We start from the raw sequence: 23,572 nt of genomic DNA, 5'->3' as shown, positions 1-23,572 counted from the left end.
CAATCCCTAGCTAACGGGACCAGTGGTCAGGGACATAGCTATCAACTTTTCCCTTTAAGGGAAATTCCCTTATTCCAAATAGGATTCCTCACAAGAAAAGGGAAAAGTTGACAGCTATGGTCAGGGATTATGGGAATTGTAGTCCATAACATCTGGAGGGCTGAAGTTTGGGGGTGCCTGATCTATTAGTTCATGCAAGTCATCACCTCATACTGACTGCAAGATCCAGAATAGCTGCTGAGTGCCAGTCTATTCAGAATTTCCTTGCTGAGGCCCCTAGCGAGGCTTGTGACACCTTCAGCCCACAATGATGCAAAGGCCAGCATCCTGTCGCTCCTGCTTGTAATGGTTGGATTGTGTCCAAAATAACTAAATCTTACAGAATCTGTTTTAGATCATTATTGAAAACAATCTACTGAATAAAGAAAGACTTAATGGTATTATACTCTGTTGGTTGAACCACAGCCTAGAAGAGTTAAGGTGTTCAGGAAGATTAACACAGAAATTTAGGAGCAGAAAATTCTGGCATTATAATTCATTGCAGTGTTCCTATGACCTAAAGTAGGTTATTCTTATTCAAATGTGCCTGTGTTACTCAAACACATTATCATTCTCCTTTTAAAATAATCTCTGCTTTTTCCAGAGAACAATTGACTGCATACAATAGCATCTCTGTCAATAGGCTGCAATTACCTGAAGCAGATACATATTTAAAATATACGTAGTTCCTTCCATGACAGGCATTTGCAGGTATTCTACAAACGCCAAACGTTTTTTCCTCAAATGAAGGGCAATATATCTGTCTTAATAATGTACAGGTAGCATTTATAGCCGCTGCTCAAGGGGTGGAAGATTATTGCCTTTATACTTTTATTCATAAACAAGCTTTCAAAGAGGCAAAAGATGTATCTTAATGAATGGGCTTAACTAAAATGACAGAAACAAAGTGACAAGAAGATCCTTAGTTTAAGAATCTGCATGTGTATATAAAGTGCTTATAGTCTGATTCTACTAAGCTTTAAAAATGTGTGTGTGTGTGTGTGTGTGTCTACATGCTGATCACCAGTGCTTAATTACTGCAATGAGGCGGGCCTTAGCTAATCCCAGATATAGAAACCTGGATTTGCTTATTCAGTGGTGAAAGGAAGACACTTCAAATACTTTCCCAAACCATTCTCTAATTTTACAATTAAACTGTTATGGCAAAAAGATGGGACTCGCATTATTGTTTCAGACCCCGAAGAGGGGAAAAACAGGCACCACCATGTGTTTGGCACTGTGACATTACTTCCAAGAATAAATTCTAGATATGTCACACACACACCCAAAATAGGCATTTTTCACAATTCCTCTAAGGTTGTGTTTTTCTGTTTCTGAAACTCAGGCGTGTGTTGTTGTTGTGTTGTTGTTCATTACACTTTTATGTACTATAGCTTATTCCATTACTGCAAAGGCAGTACAAGCTTTGGACAAAAAAAGTGAAGAAGTTGCTCATATATTCATTCCTGATACATAATGCAAAGGTACTGCAGAGTTGGAACTGCACCTAGCTTCTCATTTGCAGCATAATGTGGCCCACTGGGTAAATATAGACTACTATGATTTATTGAGGAAACAGGTGTGAGCATGTTAAAAGAATGGTTTGCCTCAGAGAGATGCTTGTAATTGACTAGCAAAATGGCATATGTTGCTGTTTCGAGACAAGTTGCTATTAATCAACCAGCATTTGCTTCGTTTTCAGGGAGAAAGTAAGGAACAGACTTGGTATCCAGCCAATGGCATTTGAATAGATATTTTTTTATAAAAGGGGAAGGCGATTAAGCCACTTTCCAATAAATTCTCCCTAGGATGGAAACTTATGCATTGCCCCCCAAAAAGGACAGAGATGTGCATGAAATTTGCATATGCTAATTTATATGTACAGATGCAAACTTAAAAATAACTAGCATAATTTAAATGGAAATCCAGTACATCTTACCATAGTGGTGACCTGTATTCCTGCTAGTGATAAACTTATGCATCATGAAAATGTACCACACTAAGGCTTCAATCCTAAACTAGGGAATTAGTGTGACTTCTGAGGACTGCACTTTAAAAATAGATTTCAAGCCATCAACAAAATCTCAACCCAGTATTAAGGCCAAGGATACTATAGATGCATTTACCAAGTACAGTGGATGCTCGGGTTGCGAACGCGATCTGTGCGGGAGGCGCGTTCGCAACCTGCGCTGCTGCGTCTGCGCACGCGTGTGGCGCAATTCGGTGCTTCTGCGCATGCTCAAACCGTGATTTAGCGCTTCTGCGCATATGCGAGTGCTGAAACCCAGAAGTAACCCATTCCGTTGCTTCCGGGTTCGGCATGGTGCACAGCCCGAAATCGCGCAACCTGAAGCGGCCATAACCCGAGCCATGACTGTAATGTAGGTACCGTAAGAAATGCAACCAAGCATCCAGTTAACCAGATGGCAAACCACTTTGTCACATTGCCAATGTGAGGTGAATTTGTGTGTATGGTTGGATTACAACGTATACAGTATGCCATGTAGTTATATTACAACTTGGCAAATTTGTGCAAATATACTGATCCTGGGGGAAATCGTTTACCTTTATATTGGAACATAAATTTGGGGGGAAGGTACTGTAAAGGGAAATGTATTTCTTTCTCATAAAACAGTTCAACTGTGAAAATCAGTTAACTGTATTCCATCAGGATTTGAGCTGAAAGGGGAATAATAATAATAATAATAATAATAATAATAATAATAATAATAAATTATTTATACCCCAGCCACTCTGGGCGGCTTCCAACAGAACAATAAAATGCAATAATCTATTAAACATTAAAAGCTTCCCTAAACAGGGCTGCCTTCAAATGTCTTCTAAAAGTCTGGCAGTTGTTTTTCTCTTTGACATCTGATGGGAGGGCGTTCCACAGGGCGGGTGCCACTACCGAGAAGGCCCTCTACCTGGTTCCCTGTAACTTGGCTTCTAGTAGTGATGGAACCGCCAGAAGGCCCTCGGCACTGGACCTCAGTGTCCGGGCAGTATGATGGGGGGGGTGGAGACGCTCCTTCAGGTATACTGGACCGAGGCCGTTTAGGGCTTTAAAGGTCAGCACCAACACTTTGAATTGTGCTTGGAAATGTACTGGGAGCCAACGTAGGTCTTTCAAGACCTGTGTTATGTGGTCTCGGCAGCCACTCCCAGTCACCAGTCTAGCTGCCGCATTCTGGATTAGTTGTAGTTTCCGTGTCACCTTCAAAGGTAGCCCCACATAGAGTGCATTGCAGAAATAAAAGCAAGAGATAACTAGAGCATGCACCACTCTGGCGAGACTTCTGCGGGCAGGTAGGGTCTCAGCCTGAGTACCAGAATGGAGCTGGTCCCTGGATACAGAATTAACCTGCACCTTCATGGACAGCTGTGAGTCCAAAATGACTCCCAGGCTGCGCACCTGGTCCTTCAGGGGCATAGTTGCCCCATTCAGGACCAGGGAGTCCTCCACACCTGCCCGCTTCCTGTCCCCCCAAAAACAGTGCTTCGGTCTTGTCAGGATTCAACCTCAATCTGTTAGCCACCATCCATCCTCAAACCGCCTCCAGACACTCACACAGGACCTTCACCGCCTTCACTGGTTCTGATTTGAAAGAGAGGTAGAGCTGGGTATCATCCGCATACTGATGAACACCCAGCCCAAACCCCCTGGTGACCCCCCCCCAGCGGCTGCATGTAGATGTTGAAAAGCATGGGGGAGAGGACAGAACCCTGAGGCACCCCACAAGTGAGAGCCCAGGGGTCTGAACACTCATCCCCCCCCACCACTTTCTGAACATGGCCTAGGAGGAAGGAGCGGAACCACTGTATAACAGTGCCCCCAGCTCCTAACACCTCCAGATGGTCCAGAAGGATGTTATGGTCGATGGTGTAAAAAGCTGCTGAGAGATCCAGCAGAACTAGAAAACAGCTCTCACCTTTGTCCCTAGCCCGCCGGAGATCATTGACCAGTGCAACCAAGGCAGTTTCAGTCCCATGATGAGGTCTGAATCCCGACTGGAAGGGATCCAAATGGTCCGCTTCTTCCAGGCGTGCCTGGAGTTGTTCAGCAACCACTCGCTCAATCACCTTGCCCCAGAATGGGAGATTTGAGACTGGGTGATAGTTTGCCATATTGGCCGCATCTAAAGATGGTTTTTTAAGAAGCGGTTTAATAACCGCCTCTTTCAGCGGGTCTGGGAAGGCTCCCGCGCAGAGAGAAGCATTCACCACCCCATGAAGCCCATCGCCCAGCCCTTCCTGGCTAGCTTTTATAAGCCAGGATGGGCAAGGATCAAGGAGACAGGTGGTTGGTTTCACTCATCCAAGCAGCCTGTCCACATCCTCGGAGGTAACAGATTGGAATTGATCCCATGCAATTGGACTAAACAGGACTCTAGCACCCTCCCGCCCCGGCCCTGCTCCCATGGTGGAGTCTACCTCTTCCCGAATCTGAGTGACTTTATCTGCAAAAAACTTTGCAAAATCATTACAGGAGATCATGTGGCCCATACTGGGCCCTGATGAAGCAGGTGGTTCTGCTAAATTGTGAACCATCTGAAAAAGTCTCCTGCTGCTGTTTTCTGCAAATGCAATAGAGGCGGTGAAGAAAGTCTTCTTCGCCGTCACTACCACCACTTGGTAGGCTCGACATTGAGCTCTAACCCGTGTCTGGTCAGATTCAGCATGAGTTATCCACCACCAGCGCTCTAGCCATCTCAGCGATTGTTTCATTGCCCTCAGATCCGGGGAAAACCACGGGGCTGTCTGGGCTCCATGGAATCGGAGAGGGCGCTTCAGAGCCAAATAGTCAATAGCCCAGGTTAATTCCACATTCCAGCAGGTCACCAGGGAATCAGCTGAAAGGCCATCAACATGGGATAAAGCATCCCCTACCACTCTCTGGAAACCATTTGGGTCCATTAAATGGCAGGGGTGGACCATCCAAATCAGTCCCACCTCCCTGCAGAGGGGAAGGGCCGTGGAGAAGTCCAGTTGTACCATGGCACTTCTTTAGTTTCGCTTTTATTTAATGTCAGATCACCAGCATCCAGGGGCGTTACTAGCCCCTTGGCTGCCCGAGACGGGAAGCCAAGATGCACCCCTGGGGGCGGGCCATTGCGGTGTGTACGTGCGTCATGACGCACGTACACACCGCAACACCCCACCCCCGGGATGCCGGGCGGCGGCTCCTGCCTCCATAGGGGAAAAAAGGGAAGCATAGCGGGTGCTTGAACGCGCCCGCTTTACTTCCCCCCCACTTTTCCCTTTTGGCCGCTTCTTTCAGTGCAAGGGTCGGGCCAGCGAAGAGGGGACGTCACGCTTGTCGCTGGCATGACGCCCCCTCGTTGGCCCGCCCCTCGCACTGAAAAAAGCCGCTGGAAGGGGGGGAAAGGGAAGCAGAGCAGGCACGTTCAGGTGCCTGCTTTGCCTCCCCCTTTCCCCCTTCCAGTGGCTTTTTTTCTGCGAGGTGTGGGCCAGCGAGGAGGGGGTGTCATGCCAGCGACAAGCGTGACGTCCCCTCTTCGCTGGCCCGACCCTTGCAGAAAAAAAGCCACTGGAAGGGGGAGAAGGTGGCATGACCCCATTCAGGGCCCGGCCGGGCAGGGTGGGGTGGGGGTGGCCAAAGTGTCACCCCCCTCCCCTGGAACCCATTGCCCCCCCGCCCCCTTGCTTCGCCCCTGTCAGCATCCATAGAGGTGAATACCAGGTCTAAGGCATGTCCTCGGCTATGAGTTGGGCCAGACTTATTCAGGGACAGCCCCATGGAGGCCATGCTTTCCATGAAGTCCCGAGCAGCCCCTTGTACGGTCGTGTTGGCATGGATGTTAAAATCCCCTAGGACAACCAAACTAGGTGTCTCCAGGAGAACATCCACCACAACCTGAAGCAGCTCGGGCAGGGAACCCTTGGTGCAGCGAGTGTGAAGTGTGAAGGTTGTCAGTGGTTATTACATGAAGCTCAACAATGACTGATGAACAGTCCTATAAGACTTAGTTTAGGCTATGCTCCTCAAAAGATTTGGAGCAAATCCCCCAAAGTGATATATATTTTCCCCCAACAGTAAGAAATAATAATAGTATAATATAGCAGTATAAATAAGAGGTGCCTCAAATTGTTAAATTGTGTATTAAATGGGGGAACTGAGCAAAAGAGCTAAGGGAACGTTCCTCCCAGGTTTTTATGTCTGGTTGTCATTCTGAAAATATCATGGTAACAGCAGCACTGTTTTGATGCATCTATAGGAAACATGCCCTGTGTTTTGTAATGACGGGTTATTGAAAAACCTGAAAAGGGTTAAATCATTGCTGACATCTGTTCATGAATTCACAGATCTGAAGGGGGTGTGCATGTTTCAAATATGTTTGAAAGAACTGAGGTCCCATTTGTGATTATTTTGAAAGAAAAATATGAATTTAAAACACACACACCCCTTGGATACCTGTTACAATGCCTGTGCATTTCAGACGCTGGCATCTGAACTTGGGTACAAAAATGGCCCTTCATTTTGCCCTGGGAAACCAGAAAATGCATGTCCATTTACATGCTGTACTGCTGTATTTTCTTTTCTAAAAGCTGTTGTAAAGTTCATCACAATAATGGTATATTAAAGTAATTCTTTTCACGCTGCACTGAGCTTAAAATAATGCTGAATGCATCCAGTTTTCATTAGCTGGCAATAAAAAGTCTGTTAAAATTACACTTTACATGTACTCAGTTAAATTCCTGCAAATGCATCTAAAACCTAAAAGATGCTTTGCAGCGTGAAATAAATGCAGCTTGATAGCAAGCAATGTCATTGCGTAATATGTTCCTATTTACCTAATCGTTAAATTAGATCCATAAAATAACTTGACAATGGAACTGAATTGATATGAAACTATAGTTGCAATTCTGAGCATGCTTTCCTTGAGCTTAGTTGTATTTATCTTTGTATACTTCCACATAATCCTATGTAATATTGAGGTGTAAGTCTGGCTCAGTTCTTCTCAGGATACTGTAGAGGATCGGTTCCAAAATCGGCAAATGAATTATTTTGTGATCTTATACCCACTTGCCTTGTTCTTGAGTATATTGGGATTTTACTATTACAGCACAATCCTATACATGTCGTCCCATTCCATGGGATTTACATAGAGAGAAGTGGGTACAGGATTGCAACCCTAGTCTTCTTTTTTTATCTATGGCGCATCACAGTTGCCTTCATTTCCACACTGGTATGTACAGAAACCTCAATTTGTTCATTCTCCTGAATGGGCACATCAGGGCAGATTTTCCTCTGGTGGCATTCTGTACCCTTATGCTTTTAAGATCTGATTATTGTGGTGCTTTCTCCTTCTTGGTTTCAAAGACAGGGCACCGTCTGTGACCTCAGAGGTCATGTTTAATTCCAGATGCCATTTGCAAGCCATTGTAAATGTGAAAATGTGGCTATAGAGGCACAGTCTCTGTCATAATGTTATCTTCCTTTCCCGCCTTCAAACCACAGCAAAGATTATTCTTCACTTATTCTGGATGCCACCACATGTGAGGCATTATCATGAAAACCACATTATCGCAGTAATTTGGGGCCTTTGGGCATCTGATGTGGCAATTGCCTTCACTGGGTCCTGGTACGTCATTTATCATTGGCGGGGTCTACCCTGCTGAAATGTGCCCTTTGTGGGCAGAGGCAAAGCTAATATACTTTCAAAGTGTGTTTGAATTGCCTCAATAAATCACAGCTGTCAATGTCAGCATTTTGATCATTTGCCGGGACAATATGTTATCTTCCTGCTTTTGGGTGCCTGTCGGGACTTTTATTTGTGCAAATCGTAATGCATCATAACATGAAATTATGCAAAGCACATTCTGATGACTTCCTTTATTATTTCATTTTAAGATGGAAAGTTTGCTTCAGAATAAAGAAAAGGCACATTTGTGGGTTTTGTTTTATAGTCGTAATTAGGGTTTTATTTTTATCAGTCGACTATAAAAGTGGTTGAAGCCTGTTTTTAATGTGTTCATTTTCATCCTCTTAAATAGTTTATGTCGCAGACTGTATTTTCATTTAGAATCTGAGGCTTATATACATGATTGTTTGCTGGAGAAGGAAATGCCAAGAAACATTACCCATCTTCCTACTAACTAACCCCTAACAACTTCTACGGTGTGAACTGCTACACAAACAAAATTAGTTAGATACCATACAGGGGATAAAAGCGTCTTTCTCTTTCAATAAGCAGAGCATGGTCTGAGAGTCTATAACACAGCCACTTTGCTAAAGATAAGCAGGTCTGGGACTGGCCAATGCCTTAATGGGAGACCATATGGGAACCTTGTGGAAGTTGCCTTTTATTCTGTGGTGGAAGAAAAATGAGGTACAGTGGTACCTCTGGTTAAGAACTTAATTCGCTCTGGAGGTCCGTTCTTAACCTGAAACTGTTCTTAACGTGAAGCACCACTTTAGCTAATGGGACCTCCCACTGCCGCTGCGACGCCACTGTACGATTTCTGTTCTTATCCTGAAGCGTTATTTCTGGGTTAGCGGAGTCTGTAACCTGAAGCGTCTGTAACCTGAGGTACCACTGTATAAATGTGTTAAAACAGGGGTAGCCAACCTGATTTCCTGCAGTTGTTGCTCTACTCCAAGTCCCAATTGTAGCTCAGCAACATCTCACGCTTGGTTAACACAGTGCTTAACTGTGGTTAAGGGAAGAAAGCCACGCTTAAGTCAAGGCATGTGGACAAAGAGCAAATGAGCTCCTTGGGGTACTAGGCATCCATTGATTATGAATATTATTGGTAACCAATTCAAGATCTTTGCTACATCTAGACATTTCCAATGATTGAACATTAGATTTATCTTTTCCCCCCTTTAAACATTACCGTTGCTATATACAAAACAAAATCCTTGTTAAAATTCTTATGGAATATTTATTTGTTCATTACTTGCAGCATAATTTGCTTACACTTTTGCAGAAGTTTTTGTTCTAATATAGAGTGAGATATTGAAGAAACAAGCTCTATAAAAGGTAGCTTTTGAAGTTAGGAATGATATATTTGCTAGGAATATATATCTTAAGGATTAAATTGTGATGTCCTTTTGTTTTTAATAAGTCACATTAATCACCAAAATAGGACAATAACTGAAACCATAAGGAACATTTTATTCTGCATATTACATTTCCTTGTCATTAGGAAAAACATTTGTTACTTTTAATTACATATTATAGTGGTGATTTGTTGTTTGGTGGATCTTGGAGGGAGCTGATCTTTCTGCAAATGCTGTCCAAGCTTTGGATGAATTAATATAATCATATACCACCACCCTCCTAAAAAACCAAAGTGCTTTTTTGTGTGCAGTTAGCTATTTTAAGTGCTTTTAATATTAGTTTTTGCAGAGGAAAAAATTCATTGACTTTGTCTAGATAATCATATCTCAATAAGCCAAAATATGGACAACCCTTTTAGCCATTCACTCAGCCTCTTTGCTTCATCGCAGGAGATCTCCCATTAAATATAGTTTCCCATTCCATCTGATACTGATAAACTATGGCTAGCAGCTTTAGAGCAAACCCAGAGTATTAAACCATGGTTTTAAATTGGTTTAATATCATGAAGCTGTTAACCACAGTTTTCTAGTTCAGACGAAACAAAAAAACGATTGTTAGTGGGAGACTTCATGGTATTCCTGCTTGGTGAAGGATCTGTATGTGTGGCCAGAAGCCAAGATATAAATGACATGACTGTCCCATTGCTTAGTTTCACAAATGGTTTTATTAAAACCAAGCAGGTCCTTGTAAGTCCACTCCATTGGGTCACCAACATCATGTGCACAAGTGGCCTTGAGGACATTTGAGAGCACCCCTTGTCCCCTTTGTGGTGTTATTAGGGTGGTTACCTTTGAAAAGTAGATAAAGGTATGGGAAAGGAGAAGTTGGAAGACCTCATTCCCACTTCGTCTTGCAGCTCCAATGTGCTTTTCAATGTTCAGACTGGTCCCCAAGCAGCTGGAACAGAAAGTTGAATGACAGGAGGTAGGGGAAAGTGAGGTGCTGCAGGAATTGGAGGGGGAAAGAGAGAGAGCCTGTGTCCAACAAGTCAGTTCTGGTAAAATAAATATCCTTAAATTGGCAAAAAAAATTGTACAGTTTCCCCTTCACCACCAATGCCAGATCATATCTGTCCCCATTGACTCTGTTATGAAAATAACCGATCCAGGGCTTCCACGGTGCAAAAACGTGGAGTCTAGTGGGGAGGAGGGACAAGGTACTTGAACCCCTTGCCCACCACTGTCATCTAGGTTCAGAATGGGGGTCCTGTGCATAGAGGATGGAAACTTCCCATTGAGACAAATGGGAAGCTTCATTGCAATGTAAATTGCAGGTGTGCCCCCCCCTGGTCAGAAGCAAGACCACCGCAGGAGGCAAAGGGCTAAACCCCCCCAACCCAGGATCCCAATCCAGATAAGGAGAACCATACTGGCAATTTGAGTCCCTTGTATTTAAATTTCATCATTTAATGTGTGTTCTAATAAATTCTGGACACCCTCATGTGGTCAGTAGATTGTTTTAAGAGAAAAACGTGCTGCTGTCTCCTCCCTGCCTACCATGGGGTGGTTTGCAGCATAAAAACACAAAATACACAATAAAAGCACGCAAAGGAACAAAACAAATCCATAACCTGCCCCCTCACAAATGTATTCTTCAAATGTGGTTGCAAAGACTGCTCTCTCTCACCCCCAAATGCATAGGCCCACTGACAAGTCTTCCTCTTATGATAAGCTTGAGTTAAATACAAGTTTAATATCAGATATCATATTTTGGGGACATAGCTTATAGAGACTGCATTTGCAAACAATGCAAAATTGTTTTTGTTTCGCACAATGCTGGCTTTGGTTGAAACATCTTTATTACCCTCATCCCCACAAAGCCGCAGACTGTCCTTTGGCGTTAGTGAGCTCAGCAGCATGAAACATTTTTATTTATTTCACTCTCTTCTTGCTTGTGTCATTTATTGGCTGGGTGACGCTTTTGTGTCTCGCAAAATCCAAGGATTTCGGAATACCGAAAACATCTGCCTGGGCAGTGTTCAAGGGCTGTGGCTCAGTGCTAGAGCATCTGGTCTGTATGCAAACATTCTGAGGTTCAGTTCCTGGCATCTGGTGGAGCTGGCAGTGTTTCCTGCCTCAGACTCTGGATAGCTGCTGCCAGTCTGTGTAGACAGCACTGAGCTAGATGGAACCAGTGCTCTCACTAGCTTTCTTCTTCCCATGTAGATGTTTGCTTTGAAGTCAGTTCCTCTGAGCTTCATTGTGCTTAAGTACACCTTGACCTGGAATGTAGTACTCATTTAGTTCTGATATTCATGCATGGATTAATGCATTTCTGCCAGGTTTAGGGCTACAGATAGTTTCTGGACTCTAGACAAGCCAATTTGCCTAAATTATACTGCTATAATTGAAGCCCCTGATTTAGAATGTTGCAAGCAAAAATAATTGCAGTTGCTTCGCCTTACAGTCACTGCCCCAGAAATGCTCATTTTTTAAATAAAAAACAAAAATGAATGTTTCTTTTCAGAATTCTGTGGCTGCCTTGAGTTTCATGTTATATAAAAGGTATCCTTAATATTTAACTTAATAAAAAAAAGTCTATTTGAAAAAGCAAGGGGTATTTTGAAGCAAAAAAAACAGAAACAGCAGGCGCAAGGTTGGATTTCAATAGGAAACCATTTTCCAATATCAAGACATTTTCAAAGCTGCACTGTGTTTTGGAAGTGCTTTTTTGTATGAGAAAAAGAACAGACAAGGTGCATTCTTGCACTGGGGAAGTGGTTCCCTAGCTTGCTCGAATCTGTATTTCTCCATTCATTTCTTTCCCATTTAAATACCTACTCAGATACAATTGTGTCAAATGAAAGCTCTCTCGCGTTCCCTATTCTGATGGCAAAAAAAACCCCAAGTGTGATCATTTATCTTTAAATTGTTCAACTGTGCCCTGTTTCGTGTTCTTGTTAATAATTCCACATCTCCTAGGAGCCATCTCTCATTCAATTTCCTCACATAAGCCGCAGGGTTGACCTTACCTACTGTTCCCTTGGAGAGAGAAAAGAAAATAAGCTGAAATGCCAACCTACCTTAATTAAAAAAAATTGGTTTCAAATATTTATCTGTGATGAGAAGGATACTATTATATATGTTTTTATTACGCAAATCATGGACACATACCACAAGCACTTTTGTTTTGGCTTTTTCTGTTGGTAGAAATTAAGAGTGAAATTAAGACTAATTAAAACTAGTTTACCATGCAGCAGTGTATGTTTTTGTTTGAATGATAGTTTGATGAGTTAGCATGACCAAAATATTTTATTCATGCCCTGCTGAAGAGACTGAGGTGGAGTGAAATTACTGCGTAATTAAGGTTACTAGGTTTTTTGATTTATGGTTAAAGGTAAAGGGACCCCTGAACATTAGGTCCAGTCGCGGACAACTCTGGGGTTGTGGCACTCATCTCACTTTATTGGCCGAGGGAGCCGGCGTACAGCTTCCGGGTCATGTGGCCAGCATGACTAAGCCGCTTCTGGCGAACCAGAGCAGCGCACAGAAATGCCGTTTACCTTCCCGCCGGTACTACCTTCCCGCCAGTATCTACTTGCACTTTGACGTGCTTTCGAACTGCTAGGTTGGCAGGAGCTGGGACCGAGCCACAGGAGCTCACCCCATCGCAGGGATTCGAACCACCGACCTTCTGATCGGCAAGCCCTAGGCTCTGTGGTTTAGACCACAGTGCCACCCGCCTCCCATGATTTATGGTTACTGTATATTAATATATAGCAGACCAGTAGCGGCTGGGGGGGGGACGTGGATAATTCAGGAAAGACACACTGCAATATTGCCATTTTTTTCCTCCAGTAGGAAGAAAGTATCATTTATTTCAAAGGACTTACCTGTACTGCCCACTGAAACAAAGCCAGCCAGTTGTGTCTAATTCTGTACAGGCATCCCACCTGCAGATTGAATGAAATAATGTGGACATAAGGAAAGTACATAAACAAGTAAACTTCGCTGTCCTCCTGTGTCCAGCTTCTGCTGCTTTTTCTGCTGCTCTGGGCTCCTCCTAAGTCCCAGATAGGGATGTTCAAAATTCCTTCCTCTTCTTGCTTAGCAACAGGGAAAGTGGTTACCTGTACGGTACTTAGGAATGCTGCTGCCTGCCAAGTGCCAAAGCCTCAAAATTGTCTGTTTTTGTTTTATAACTTTCTTTAAAAGTGTCTGGTTGACGTACTTTAAAAAATTAAATAAAGCTAAGAGTCTGGGCTGATCGCCGAAGAATTGATGCTTTTGAATTATGGTGCTGGAGGAGACTCTTGAGAGTCCCATGGACTGCAAGAAGATCAAACCTATCCATTCTCAAAGAAATCAGCCCTGAGTGCTCACTAGAAGGACAGATCCTGAAGTTGAGGCTCCAGTACTTTGGCCACCTCATGAGAAAAGACTCCCTAGAAAAGACCCTGATGTTGGGAAAGATGGAGGGCACAAGGAGAAGGGGACGACAGAGGATGAGATGGTTGGACAGTGTTCTCGAAGCTACTAACATGAGTCTGGCCAAACTGCGAGAGGCAGTGAAGGATAGGCGTGCCTGGCGTGCTCTGGTCCATGGGGTCACGAAGAGTCGGACACGACTGAACGACTGATCAACAACAACAAGAGTCTGGGGCCCCTGTTAGTGGCCCTGGTTTAAATTGCGAAAGAGACATTATTTCACTAGGGGGAGGAGGCCAGGATTATAAAAGGTCTTCTTTTGCAAACATTCGAGATTACATGGCCAAAAAATGCAGTATGTTTTAAGACTATCTACTATACTTAGCATATATTTAGTTTATCTACTATACTTAATTTTGCGATCACCACTTTAGTTTATTGTTGTGGTTAGTAGAAAGGAGTTTGTTCAGTTGGAAGCAAGCCGACAGAAAGATGCTCTAGTTTTGCTCTATTCATTGCGCTGCAGCACTACATAGCTAAGCTGACATCCCCCTAGAATGATGTAGTTGTATGTTGGGTTCAGTAAGTGCAGATGAACAGGGCCCTTTTAGTGACAGTGTTACTATAAATATACTGCTGCTTAGCTGAAAACAAGTCTTGGGAGGTTGGGATTTCTGTACCAGAACTAAAGGGCATTTTAAAATCAATAGCATTAGGAGATAATATACTAACAATAATTATCTACAGAGGATACTAGTTCAAAGCTCTGCTCTTGTGCAGCTCTAGCTAAATAGAGGAATCTTTGACATAATTCTAAGACTATTTGCCACACTTGCTATGTTCAGTGAAACTAAGAAGAGTGCCACCAGCTTAAAGAGTGTTTTGATCTTCCACAATTTGAGAGAATACTGATATCATTAGCACCAGAGAAAATTAGCCAAATCCTGCATTAATGGCAAGCTTCACTGCAGGGTTGTGGTATATTTTAAGATAAAGGGAATTTTCCCATTGAAGTAAACAAAGACCTTCCCAGGCTTTGTATTTTGATTGAGCAGCTCAGGAAATTGCATGCTGCATATAAATGTATGTAGCAGTCATGGCAGCAGGTGTTTACTTTTAAAGAAGAACTTTTGAGTAGAAAAGAAGTAGCTGTGCCTGATCCTTTCCATTTTCCCTGTTCTATATCTCCCTGGCCTGTGTTGGTTTCCTCCTGCAGGGCTGCAAACACATGTTTCTCTTTGTAAATACGCACCTGGAACCTTGCAGAAGAAACTAGCTGGAGAGGAGTTTTACAAATCCAAACAAAATGGAACCAACGTATAGGTTCCAAAATAGATCCTGTTACAGTCTGTGTTCCTGGAGTAGGGAGTATTTTTTTGTATCTTTGGTAATACATAACATACTGGAACCATCTAATTAAATACTGTGCATCTTATTTATATATCCCAAAGCTTCTGCCTCTTTTACCAGTAGCAGTAGTTTAATAATAATCCTTATGTCTTTTGTAGAATTATGCTTAATATGCATGTAACAGGAAGAATCATTGAATTGTCTTTATACTCCCTTCAAGTAATCCCCTCTATCCAAAATAACTATATGTAGCTTCTCCTTTGTCTGCTGGCTTAATCGCAACATTGGAATTATTTTCCAGTGCTTCCAATGCCAATGTTGCTTTTAACTTACAATTCTAACAAACTGCCAGATGCAATATTTCTTCAAACCTCCTTTTCAAAATACATACCTGGAGGTTCCTGAATCATAATCTTGGGAAATGCCAAAGACCTTTTTCAATTTTAGAAATCGTACCAATTCTAAAACATCTCTTCTAGTGTAGTGTGTATTGTTGTTAATGTCACATTGTACATATTATCTCTTTGGGACTATCAGGACTGAAGTTCTTTGGCATTTGAGGGTGTGAAAAATGAATTCAAGATCTCTTTGTGCTGTTGCCACTCTCTACTGTAGATCTCCTCTGACGGTATATATAATGTTAATGTACTAGTTTTTAAAATCTCTGCTAGGTGTTTCACAAGCCTTGTTTAATCGCGCAGTCATGACACTATCAAGTGGCTCATTATTCTTGCTTTACCACTGGACGACTGAAACGAGTACCTCCAAGCCAAATAATAAATCTTTAGCCAAGCAGGAATCTCAAAGATGGCATCCAAAAACATACACTGCCCTTTGCGCTATGACTGCCCTTTGCGCTAACACATTAAGGCTGCAATCCTGCACTACTTCCTTGGGAGTAGGCACAATTAATTAGTTATGTAATTAAAAGACAGTTTATTTTAATCCTGCTCTTCATCCCCCAAAAGGAAAAGGCTCCCAGAGCAGCTTACAAATCACAAAAGAAAGCCGCTGTCCTCTATCTTGCAATAAAATAAGACATTACACAGAAGACAGGCGAGAAAGCATCCACATTGAAGTGGATATGTATAGGATTGCACTGTATAAATCAGACGATTGGCTGGTTAGATGTGTTTATTCAACTGTGTATATGTAGGTTATGCTTAGAGATGTCTTAGAGCAGTGCTGGGGGACCTTTATCTGTTGGAGGACCACATTCCCTTGTGGGCAACAGGGTCTGCAATGCAAATGCTACCTTTGTACAGTAGGCTAGTTTCTCCATCATCCCACCCAGGCAAACAAGAAACACCGTCAGTTCAAGGACAGATTTCAGCAGGCAGAAAGAGTGCAAAGCAGGTAAGGGGTGTGGCCTGTTGAGGGCATGAGGCCTAGAAACAAAGATGTAATTAGGGGAGTGCAAACTGGGCAGTTGCCCTGGGCAGATAATTTGAGGAGTCAGTGTCTCCCCCCAAAAAGCTCAGACAAGGCCCTGGAACCAGCAGCTGCCAAAATGGTCTCATGGGTTGTTGTGGGAAATAAACTTTCTGCACCAGCCAAGGACAGTTCCTGCCCACACTCTGAAAGAGGAGTTGGCCCATGTTCAGTAGAACCTCTCTGAGGCAGAAGAATAGCAGGGAGGGGAGTTGTGCTCAGAACAGGTATCTCTGCTACTTCATTCCACATTCTCTCGTGCCCCTCTGCTGCTCTTCTCACACTCATCCATCTTCCCTTCACTGCAAAAGCAAGCTTTTCACTGAGCCTTCCTTCCACACACATAGGCTGTTCCTGCTAAGAAGGGCTTTTTCGTCCTCTGCACCTTTGCTTGTGTCCCACCCTCTCTCTTTCCCCATTTGCTGACGCGGTGGGGTTGTAATGCACGTGACTGGTGCTGTCTCATCTGGGAAGTATGCTTTACTCATGATGTAAACCCTGCAGAGCTCAAAATGGAGGGATGTATGATTGCAGCTTCCTATATTCACATGCATGTTTTGTTATTGAAGGTGGGGGGGGGGGACAGTGGCAAATTTCTTCTGCCCATGGGCAGCAGACACCATAAATACATCACTGGTGAGAGAGGGAGGTTGCATTTGACTCCCCCCCCCCCACAGGCTTAAAGTTCCCCAACCTTCTCTTAGAGAAACGTTTTGAGCACTGAAGGTTCTGTGTGTCTTGTTTTGTGTATTAAATAAATTCTGGTGAAAATGGGGTTTTGCCATATGGCTACTGTCAGAAGGACCTAAAATAGTATCTGTAACATGTATATATGGTGCAGTTTGGGAACATCCCAATGATAACGTCATAATCTGGATCACGTGTGCCTGGAGCAATACTTTGGTAGTTTTCTGGCAAAAGGGGCCTAAGGAGGAGTCCCTCTGTTCATGGCCCCATGGCTTGTTCCAAGGAAGGAAAACTAGCAATATAATTGGGGGGGGGGGTTGTTAGGCAAGACTGTCCATACGTGTCTTGGGAGAGCCTGGCAGCCCATTTACAGAGGCTTGGGCAGTGGGCACTTGGAAGTGGAAGAAACCAGAGGCCCTGCAATGCTTTGGTACTTGTGGAGTATTTCTGAAAGCCATGGTGACAGCATGGCACTAAAATCTGTAAATCACTCTTGACAATGGGTTACCTTTTCCTAAGCCACTTAGACTTGGGCGGGGGAAGGGTTTACTGTTTTGTGGCATTGTTTGTTGTTGTTGTTCAGTCGTTCAGTCGTGTCCAACTCTTCGTGACCCCATGGACCAGAGCACGCCAGGCACGCCTATCCTTCACTGCCTCTCGCAGTTTGGTCAAACTCATGTTAGTAGCTTCGAGAACACTGTCCAACCATCTCATCCTCTGTCGTCCCCTTCTCCTTGTGCCCTCCATCTTTCCCAACATCAGGGTCTTTTATATGGACGTTTATATGAATAGATTAAGAAGCCTCAGAATCTGCCCCGGGGCTAAAGTCAAAGCAAAGTCTGCTAGTCTGCAAAGGCCAGTAAAATCCTTTATCTTAAAGGAAAGCAGAATCCAGGCCTGGGATTTTGGGCTCACATTTGCCTCCAAGTCCAAATCTAGAAGAGGAATGGGGGCCCGGCCCTTCCCAAATAGACCTGTTATTTGCGAAAGGATCTAGATTGAGATAATGAAAGCAGCAAACCTGTTTTAATTACACTCCTGGGTTACATGGCTGGCAGAGGTGTGCAACTGCTGTGCTTTGTCTTTTAAGCACCATAGCCTCATTAAGAAATTAAAACAGTGGTGAGCCTTTCGCACAGCAACTCTCCCTCTGGGGATGCTTTAAATTTTCTGACTGTCTGCATAGTGATACGGATCATAAAAGTTCAGAGAATTACCTCAATAAGATGACAGCCTCGTCGTCCATTTACACAGGAAATCCAATGCTCCCTTTTTCCTCGGAGGCACTCATTGAAAATCCATGCACGGCTCATTTCTCTGGCCATTTAACAATGTGCCTCATGTTTGCCCTGATTAAGGGGAGTGGGGAAACACCCTGTCTTTGTAGCAGATACAACATGGAGGGTGATATAATTGCAGTAAAGAGGCCCCGGAGCTTGGGGTAATAGGGTGGTTCATCTGATGTGTACTGCCGTTGGAAAAGAAGCCCTGTGTGTATGTTCTCGGGGGAGAGTAAAGAGGCTTTCAAGGAGTACAGTAGATGTAGTATGAAAGCTAATGAGGAAGAGCGCAAGCATGGAGGAAAAACTGTTTCATACTTCTGTTTCTTCCACTATACCCTGCCAGTTTTTTCCTGAAACGTATAAGCACTTTGAATAAGTTTCATCCTGCCTTTCCATTTTGCCCCTGTCCTTTCCTTACCATACTGATATCTAGGCTACCTAAAAATAGGAAGCCACAACGCCATGCAGGGTTGAGCATGCAGAACAGGGGTCGGCAACCTAAGGTCCATAGGGCACAAGCTGCCCACGGGGGTTGTTTAACCGGCCTCCAAACCGCCCCCGAACTGAGCTGCCTGTTCGGTGAGTCCCTGCGCGCTGCACTAAACCAGCGCGGTGCAGGGACTCGCTTCCGTGGCGCCAGAAATCGCGTCTGTGTAGATGCAGGAAATCGTGGGCACGCGTGCGATCCAGCCCACGGAGAGATCTCTGCTGGAGTGAACCGGCCTAGGTGAGGTAAACCTTGCCGACCCCTGAGGCAGAAGAACCAGTGTGGTTCAAATGCAGCTCCGACTGGCTTGTGCCTCACCCCTGCCTCCTAAACGGCATCGGTAATATACTTTGTGGGAAGCAAAGAATGTTCTTAAGGCTGTAACTGGTGGAGGATTGTTCTAGTTCCAACTTCATCTTTCTCCTATACTCAGCCCAGTGTAGTGGTGAACCTTGGGGTCTCACACTTCAGCGGCGCCCTGTGCAGTGCCAAAATTCAGGGCCCCTCACCTTCCATTCTACATCATAGTTGCAGCATAGTTGGTTTGGCTTAGTGTTATATCCCAACGTGGCCATAGTGACACTGAAACAAATTATGTGCACAGATGTTTAGAATGAATATTTACCAAGCTGGAAAGGCCAGTGGTCTAGGAGGACTAGTCCCCTGGTAAGTTAGAGTATTAAAGCCTGGCACCTTCAAAGCCTAGGAAACTTCTGTCCAGCTCAGGGAGGGAGGCATGATGCTCATGTGTATAATCCTCTCTCCCCCCCCCCCATTGCCCTCGCAAACTGGGGCCTCTGGCCCTAACTATTCCCCTATGAAAAACTTCACTGCAGACCACTGCAGAAGACCATCTTAAATCAGGATTTTCTATACACCATCCCATATGCTCTCATATACTCCAATCACACATTACCCTCCATACAAAAGAAAACACCAACACCCATGTTACCGTGCGTCACAAGCGAAACATTGTGATGACATTAAACATTACAATTGAGTTAAATACCGTAGATACATCTTCCCAAAATATGATGCAGGGACATGGCTCAGTTCCAAGAAAGGTATCCCACTCTATTGTTTAAATACAGGAGCGCTGTGGAAGTATGCACATGAATGAGAGGTGGGAAGATTATTTAAATCTGGATAATGCCATCTTCTAAAATAGGTAGCCAGAGAGCCAAGGACAGCTTGAAATCTGAGCATATTTTCACATAAGCACTGCTCATCATTTAATATGTGATGGTCTCTCTCTCTCTCTCTCAGCCTCTTTTTGTTTTCAATTATGCATAGTGCCATTCTATCAACTTTGTGGTGGCACTCAGAGAATAAGCTCACTTCAGGCAAATAAAGAGTTTCTTCAGCAAGCAAATGTTGTGCTATTGCAATGTGAAAGTATATGAGTGTCATGGCGGCCCAATTTCTATTCATGAGTAGTTTGTTGTTCAATATACCTCACGACTCGGCGATCCTCTGCTAGGCATCTCTCCATTGTGCAAGGAAATAGAAAGCAAACAAAATCACAGCAAATGTCACTCCACCAAGAGCTAATAACTTTTCTCTGAAGACTTGTGTATGTACAGCACATTTGGCTGGGAGTTCTGGATTGCCTCATATTAAAAAAATATATCTCTGATTGATATTGTAAGGTCACTTCCCCCCTACCCATCCCCACCCCAAAATAACCTCACCCTGATTGACATTTCTATTGAAAAGTCTGCATATAGAACAGAAGTGTCACATCAACTGTTGTTTTTTTGCCTAATCATTTTCTTTCTTTATCTGCTTCATTCTTTCTCTTGATGATTTTCGTTTTTAAAAATGCACATCTCAAACAAGGAATATTCAAGAAAAAACAAAATACACTGCAAATAATAATACCACAATATAATGCACAAAGATGCAATCCAAAGCCTAGAATTATGACCCAGGTGACATTTTTCTAAGTGAGCTCTCATCTGAAGCTACGTATTGTCGTTTCTGTCTTTCAGGTTACCAGTCTGTCTTACCTAATCAACAACAAGGGTTCCAAGGACTCATGGGAATGCAGCAGCCTCCCCAAAGTCAGAACCTAATGAATAATCAACAGGGAAATCAGGTGCAAGGCATGATGGTCCAATACCCCACCATGTCGTCGTATCAGGTACAAAGCATCTATATTGAATGTCTTCATTTTGGGCATGTGGATTGCTAAAATAAAGGCTACTACCATTCCATAAGAAGTCCATATGTGTCCCTACATCAAATTATTTGAAGCTGAAAATTTGGGAGTAAAAATCACCACCACCGTACAGTTCCATCAAGTAATAAATTGGAAATCCAATTGGTCTATATAATTTTTTCCTGTTACAAGAGGTAATAACAGCAAAATTGACACAAACCATACACATAAAAACATGCTATTACAAATATTGAAATATGCTTAATAAAATCATTGTCGTACAGAACAAGAACTGTGTTTCTAAATAGTTTCACATTTGCCACTCAACTTAGTTCATTTAACTTTATCTTTTCTGAAAGTGGGAAAGCAGCAAAATACCTGCCCTTTACCCCTTGTTTAAAACTCTGGTTTAGAGCCCAATGAATATAATTGTAATTTTCAAATGATCTGTAAAAAGTATTTATTTGACTAGTGGCTTTAATACCAACATTTGAGGGCCATTTATCTTATCAGCCCCATTTTTAGCCATTCTGTCAACTCCTCATTTCCATTCTGCATTTTGACTGGGAGCTACAAAAGTTCATTCCTTCAGATAAAAGCCTTTCTTGCCCTTGTGCCACATTTGAGATACAGAACCACCAACGCTTCCTCCTTTCATTTTTCATGAAATGGCAGGAGCAGGGACCAAGCAACGGGAGCTCACCCTGTCACGGGGATTCGAACCGTTGACCTTCTGATCGGCTAGCCCTAGGCTCTGTGGTTTACACCACAGCGCCACCCACGTCCCTAAAACACAGCTCTGTGCTATTCTGCAGCTTTGCTTTTGTGTCACACTGCCAACAAAATAGCATTTCCTGGTCAAGCCACATCCCACCTCCCCAGACACTTGTTTTGGAAGTCAGAGGTGGAAAATATTACACAATCTAAAAAGTAGACATTTGTGTCTGTGCTAACACTCAGTAGGGGGAGGATCTTGTTTCCTGATCTCCTAAACAATAAAATTCAAGACAAATCCATAAGTCTAGATCCATCACCTGTGTGACTCTTTCTCATCCAGTGAGAGAATTGCACCAGTTCCATTTAGAACACTCTACCAGTTCACTAAACTGATGTCTAGTATTCTGGTTTTAAAGCCATATCCTAAGTGAAGGAAAGAGTCTTTTCCACTTCACTGGGGCTATAAGAGGGGCTATTCCAGAACTAATTATTTCTGGAAGGAACTCGTATGCAAAGAGAACTGAGTTGTTAAAACTATACAAAGTGGACTACATTTTAATCTCCTCAGCTCAGCACTATATATCAGTACACATTCAGCTTCCTATATCTTCTGCTTCCCTCTCCCTACCTGTCAGCCCAAGCATACAGGAAACAATACGTTCACTTCTTAAATTCTTCAGCTACTGGTGAACTAGCGTGCACCCCAGTCTAAAGACCGGGCATTTCATAGAACTGGAACAGACATGAGTCAAAGGTGGAGACCAATTATGAAAGAAAACAAGACAGAAGGAAAGAAAGCTTGTTAGGGATTTTAGAGATGAGCTACAGTATGAAGACCCTAAATTTGCTTCTTGTCTTTTAGGTGCCAATGACCCAGGGTTCTCAAGGACTGCCACAACAGTCGTATCAACAGCCACTCATGCTACCTAATCAATCAGGTCAAGGAACACTTACAGCCACTGGAATGCCTGTTTACTGTAATGTCATACCTCCTTCCCCACAGAATAATCTCCGATTGATTGCACAACACTGTCCTTCTAATAATGTTCCACCAGTTATCCCTGCCAACTGCAGGACAAACTGTGCGAATATTAACAATGCTGGATGGCAGGTCAAGTACTGAAACTGTGAATCCTTTGTACCAATATATAAAAGGTAGCTGGTTTTTTTGTTTTTTAAATGACAACTATCTCATGGCCTTCAAACGAAATGAGGAAGAACACAACAAGAGTTATCAGTTGAGGGCATAGAGTCAGTGCTGCTGGAAATATGTAAAAACAACAAAATGTAATAAGTTGTTCTCGCTGGTTAATGGTGCATATTTTTGTCATGTCTGCTAGGTCTGCCTTTATAGCTTAGCTAGTGACATGAAATCATTGAGGTAAGATTTTTTCCTACCACTGAACACCACTGTGTAGATTATAATATCCCTAATTCAGATTAGTTTTGTACTTTGTGTTGAGTTTGTGAAGCGAAAAGTATTTAAAAAAATATAATAAAACCACATTGTACCAAAGTTGTAATGGACATTAAAAAAAGCTGAATGGAAGGAATAATTTATATACACTATAGAGTTTTTTATGGATATCTACTGTATTGTAGTGTTAAATCACAATAAAGCTACTTGACCTCATGAAGAAAGGTCAGCTTTCTACTATCTGCTTGACTACTTATTTCATGCCTTTTCACTTAGCTATATTTCATATTTCTAGATAATCAAGAAGCCTATCAGTAAAACACCTTGCTATTCTTTTGCTGATAAAACTACATTGATATGAGATTCAAAGGCAAATACAAATTCCTTTGTATTTTGAAACAAATGCACAGAGGTTGCCAGTACTGCTTCTCATGTTGATTTTGAAAGAAACACTCTTTGGGGATTTTTGGGAGAGATGCCTTTACCTGAAGAACTGATGAAATCTCATGCACAGGAGAAAAGTTACTCAGTATTCTGCTTCCAC

The 23,572-nt window shown here is 43.0% G+C and overlaps 1 protein-coding gene across 14 annotated transcripts in view; it reads left to right on the top strand.

Moving 5' to 3' along the window:
• Positions 1-23,265, top strand: part of ARPP21 (cAMP regulated phosphoprotein 21) — a 160,868-nt gene extending 137,603 nt beyond the window's left edge. For all 14 annotated transcript variants that reach the window (XM_033165972.1, XM_033165980.1, XM_033165981.1 and 11 more), the window contains 2 exons: positions 20,725-20,876; positions 22,474-23,265. In XM_033165972.1, coding sequence (XP_033021863.1) covers positions 20,725-20,876; positions 22,474-22,734 — 413 coding nt within the window. In that variant the 3' untranslated portion in view covers positions 22,735-23,265. The remainder of the gene's footprint in view (positions 1-20,724; positions 20,877-22,473) is intronic.
• Positions 23,266-23,572: the final 307 nt, after the last annotated feature.

This window comes from Lacerta agilis, chromosome 12 (assembly GCF_009819535.1).
Source record: "Lacerta agilis isolate rLacAgi1 chromosome 12, rLacAgi1.pri, whole genome shotgun sequence".
Classification (NCBI taxonomy): domain Eukaryota; kingdom Metazoa; phylum Chordata; class Lepidosauria; order Squamata; family Lacertidae; genus Lacerta; species Lacerta agilis.
This window is presented reverse-complemented; position numbering and strand designations above follow the sequence as displayed.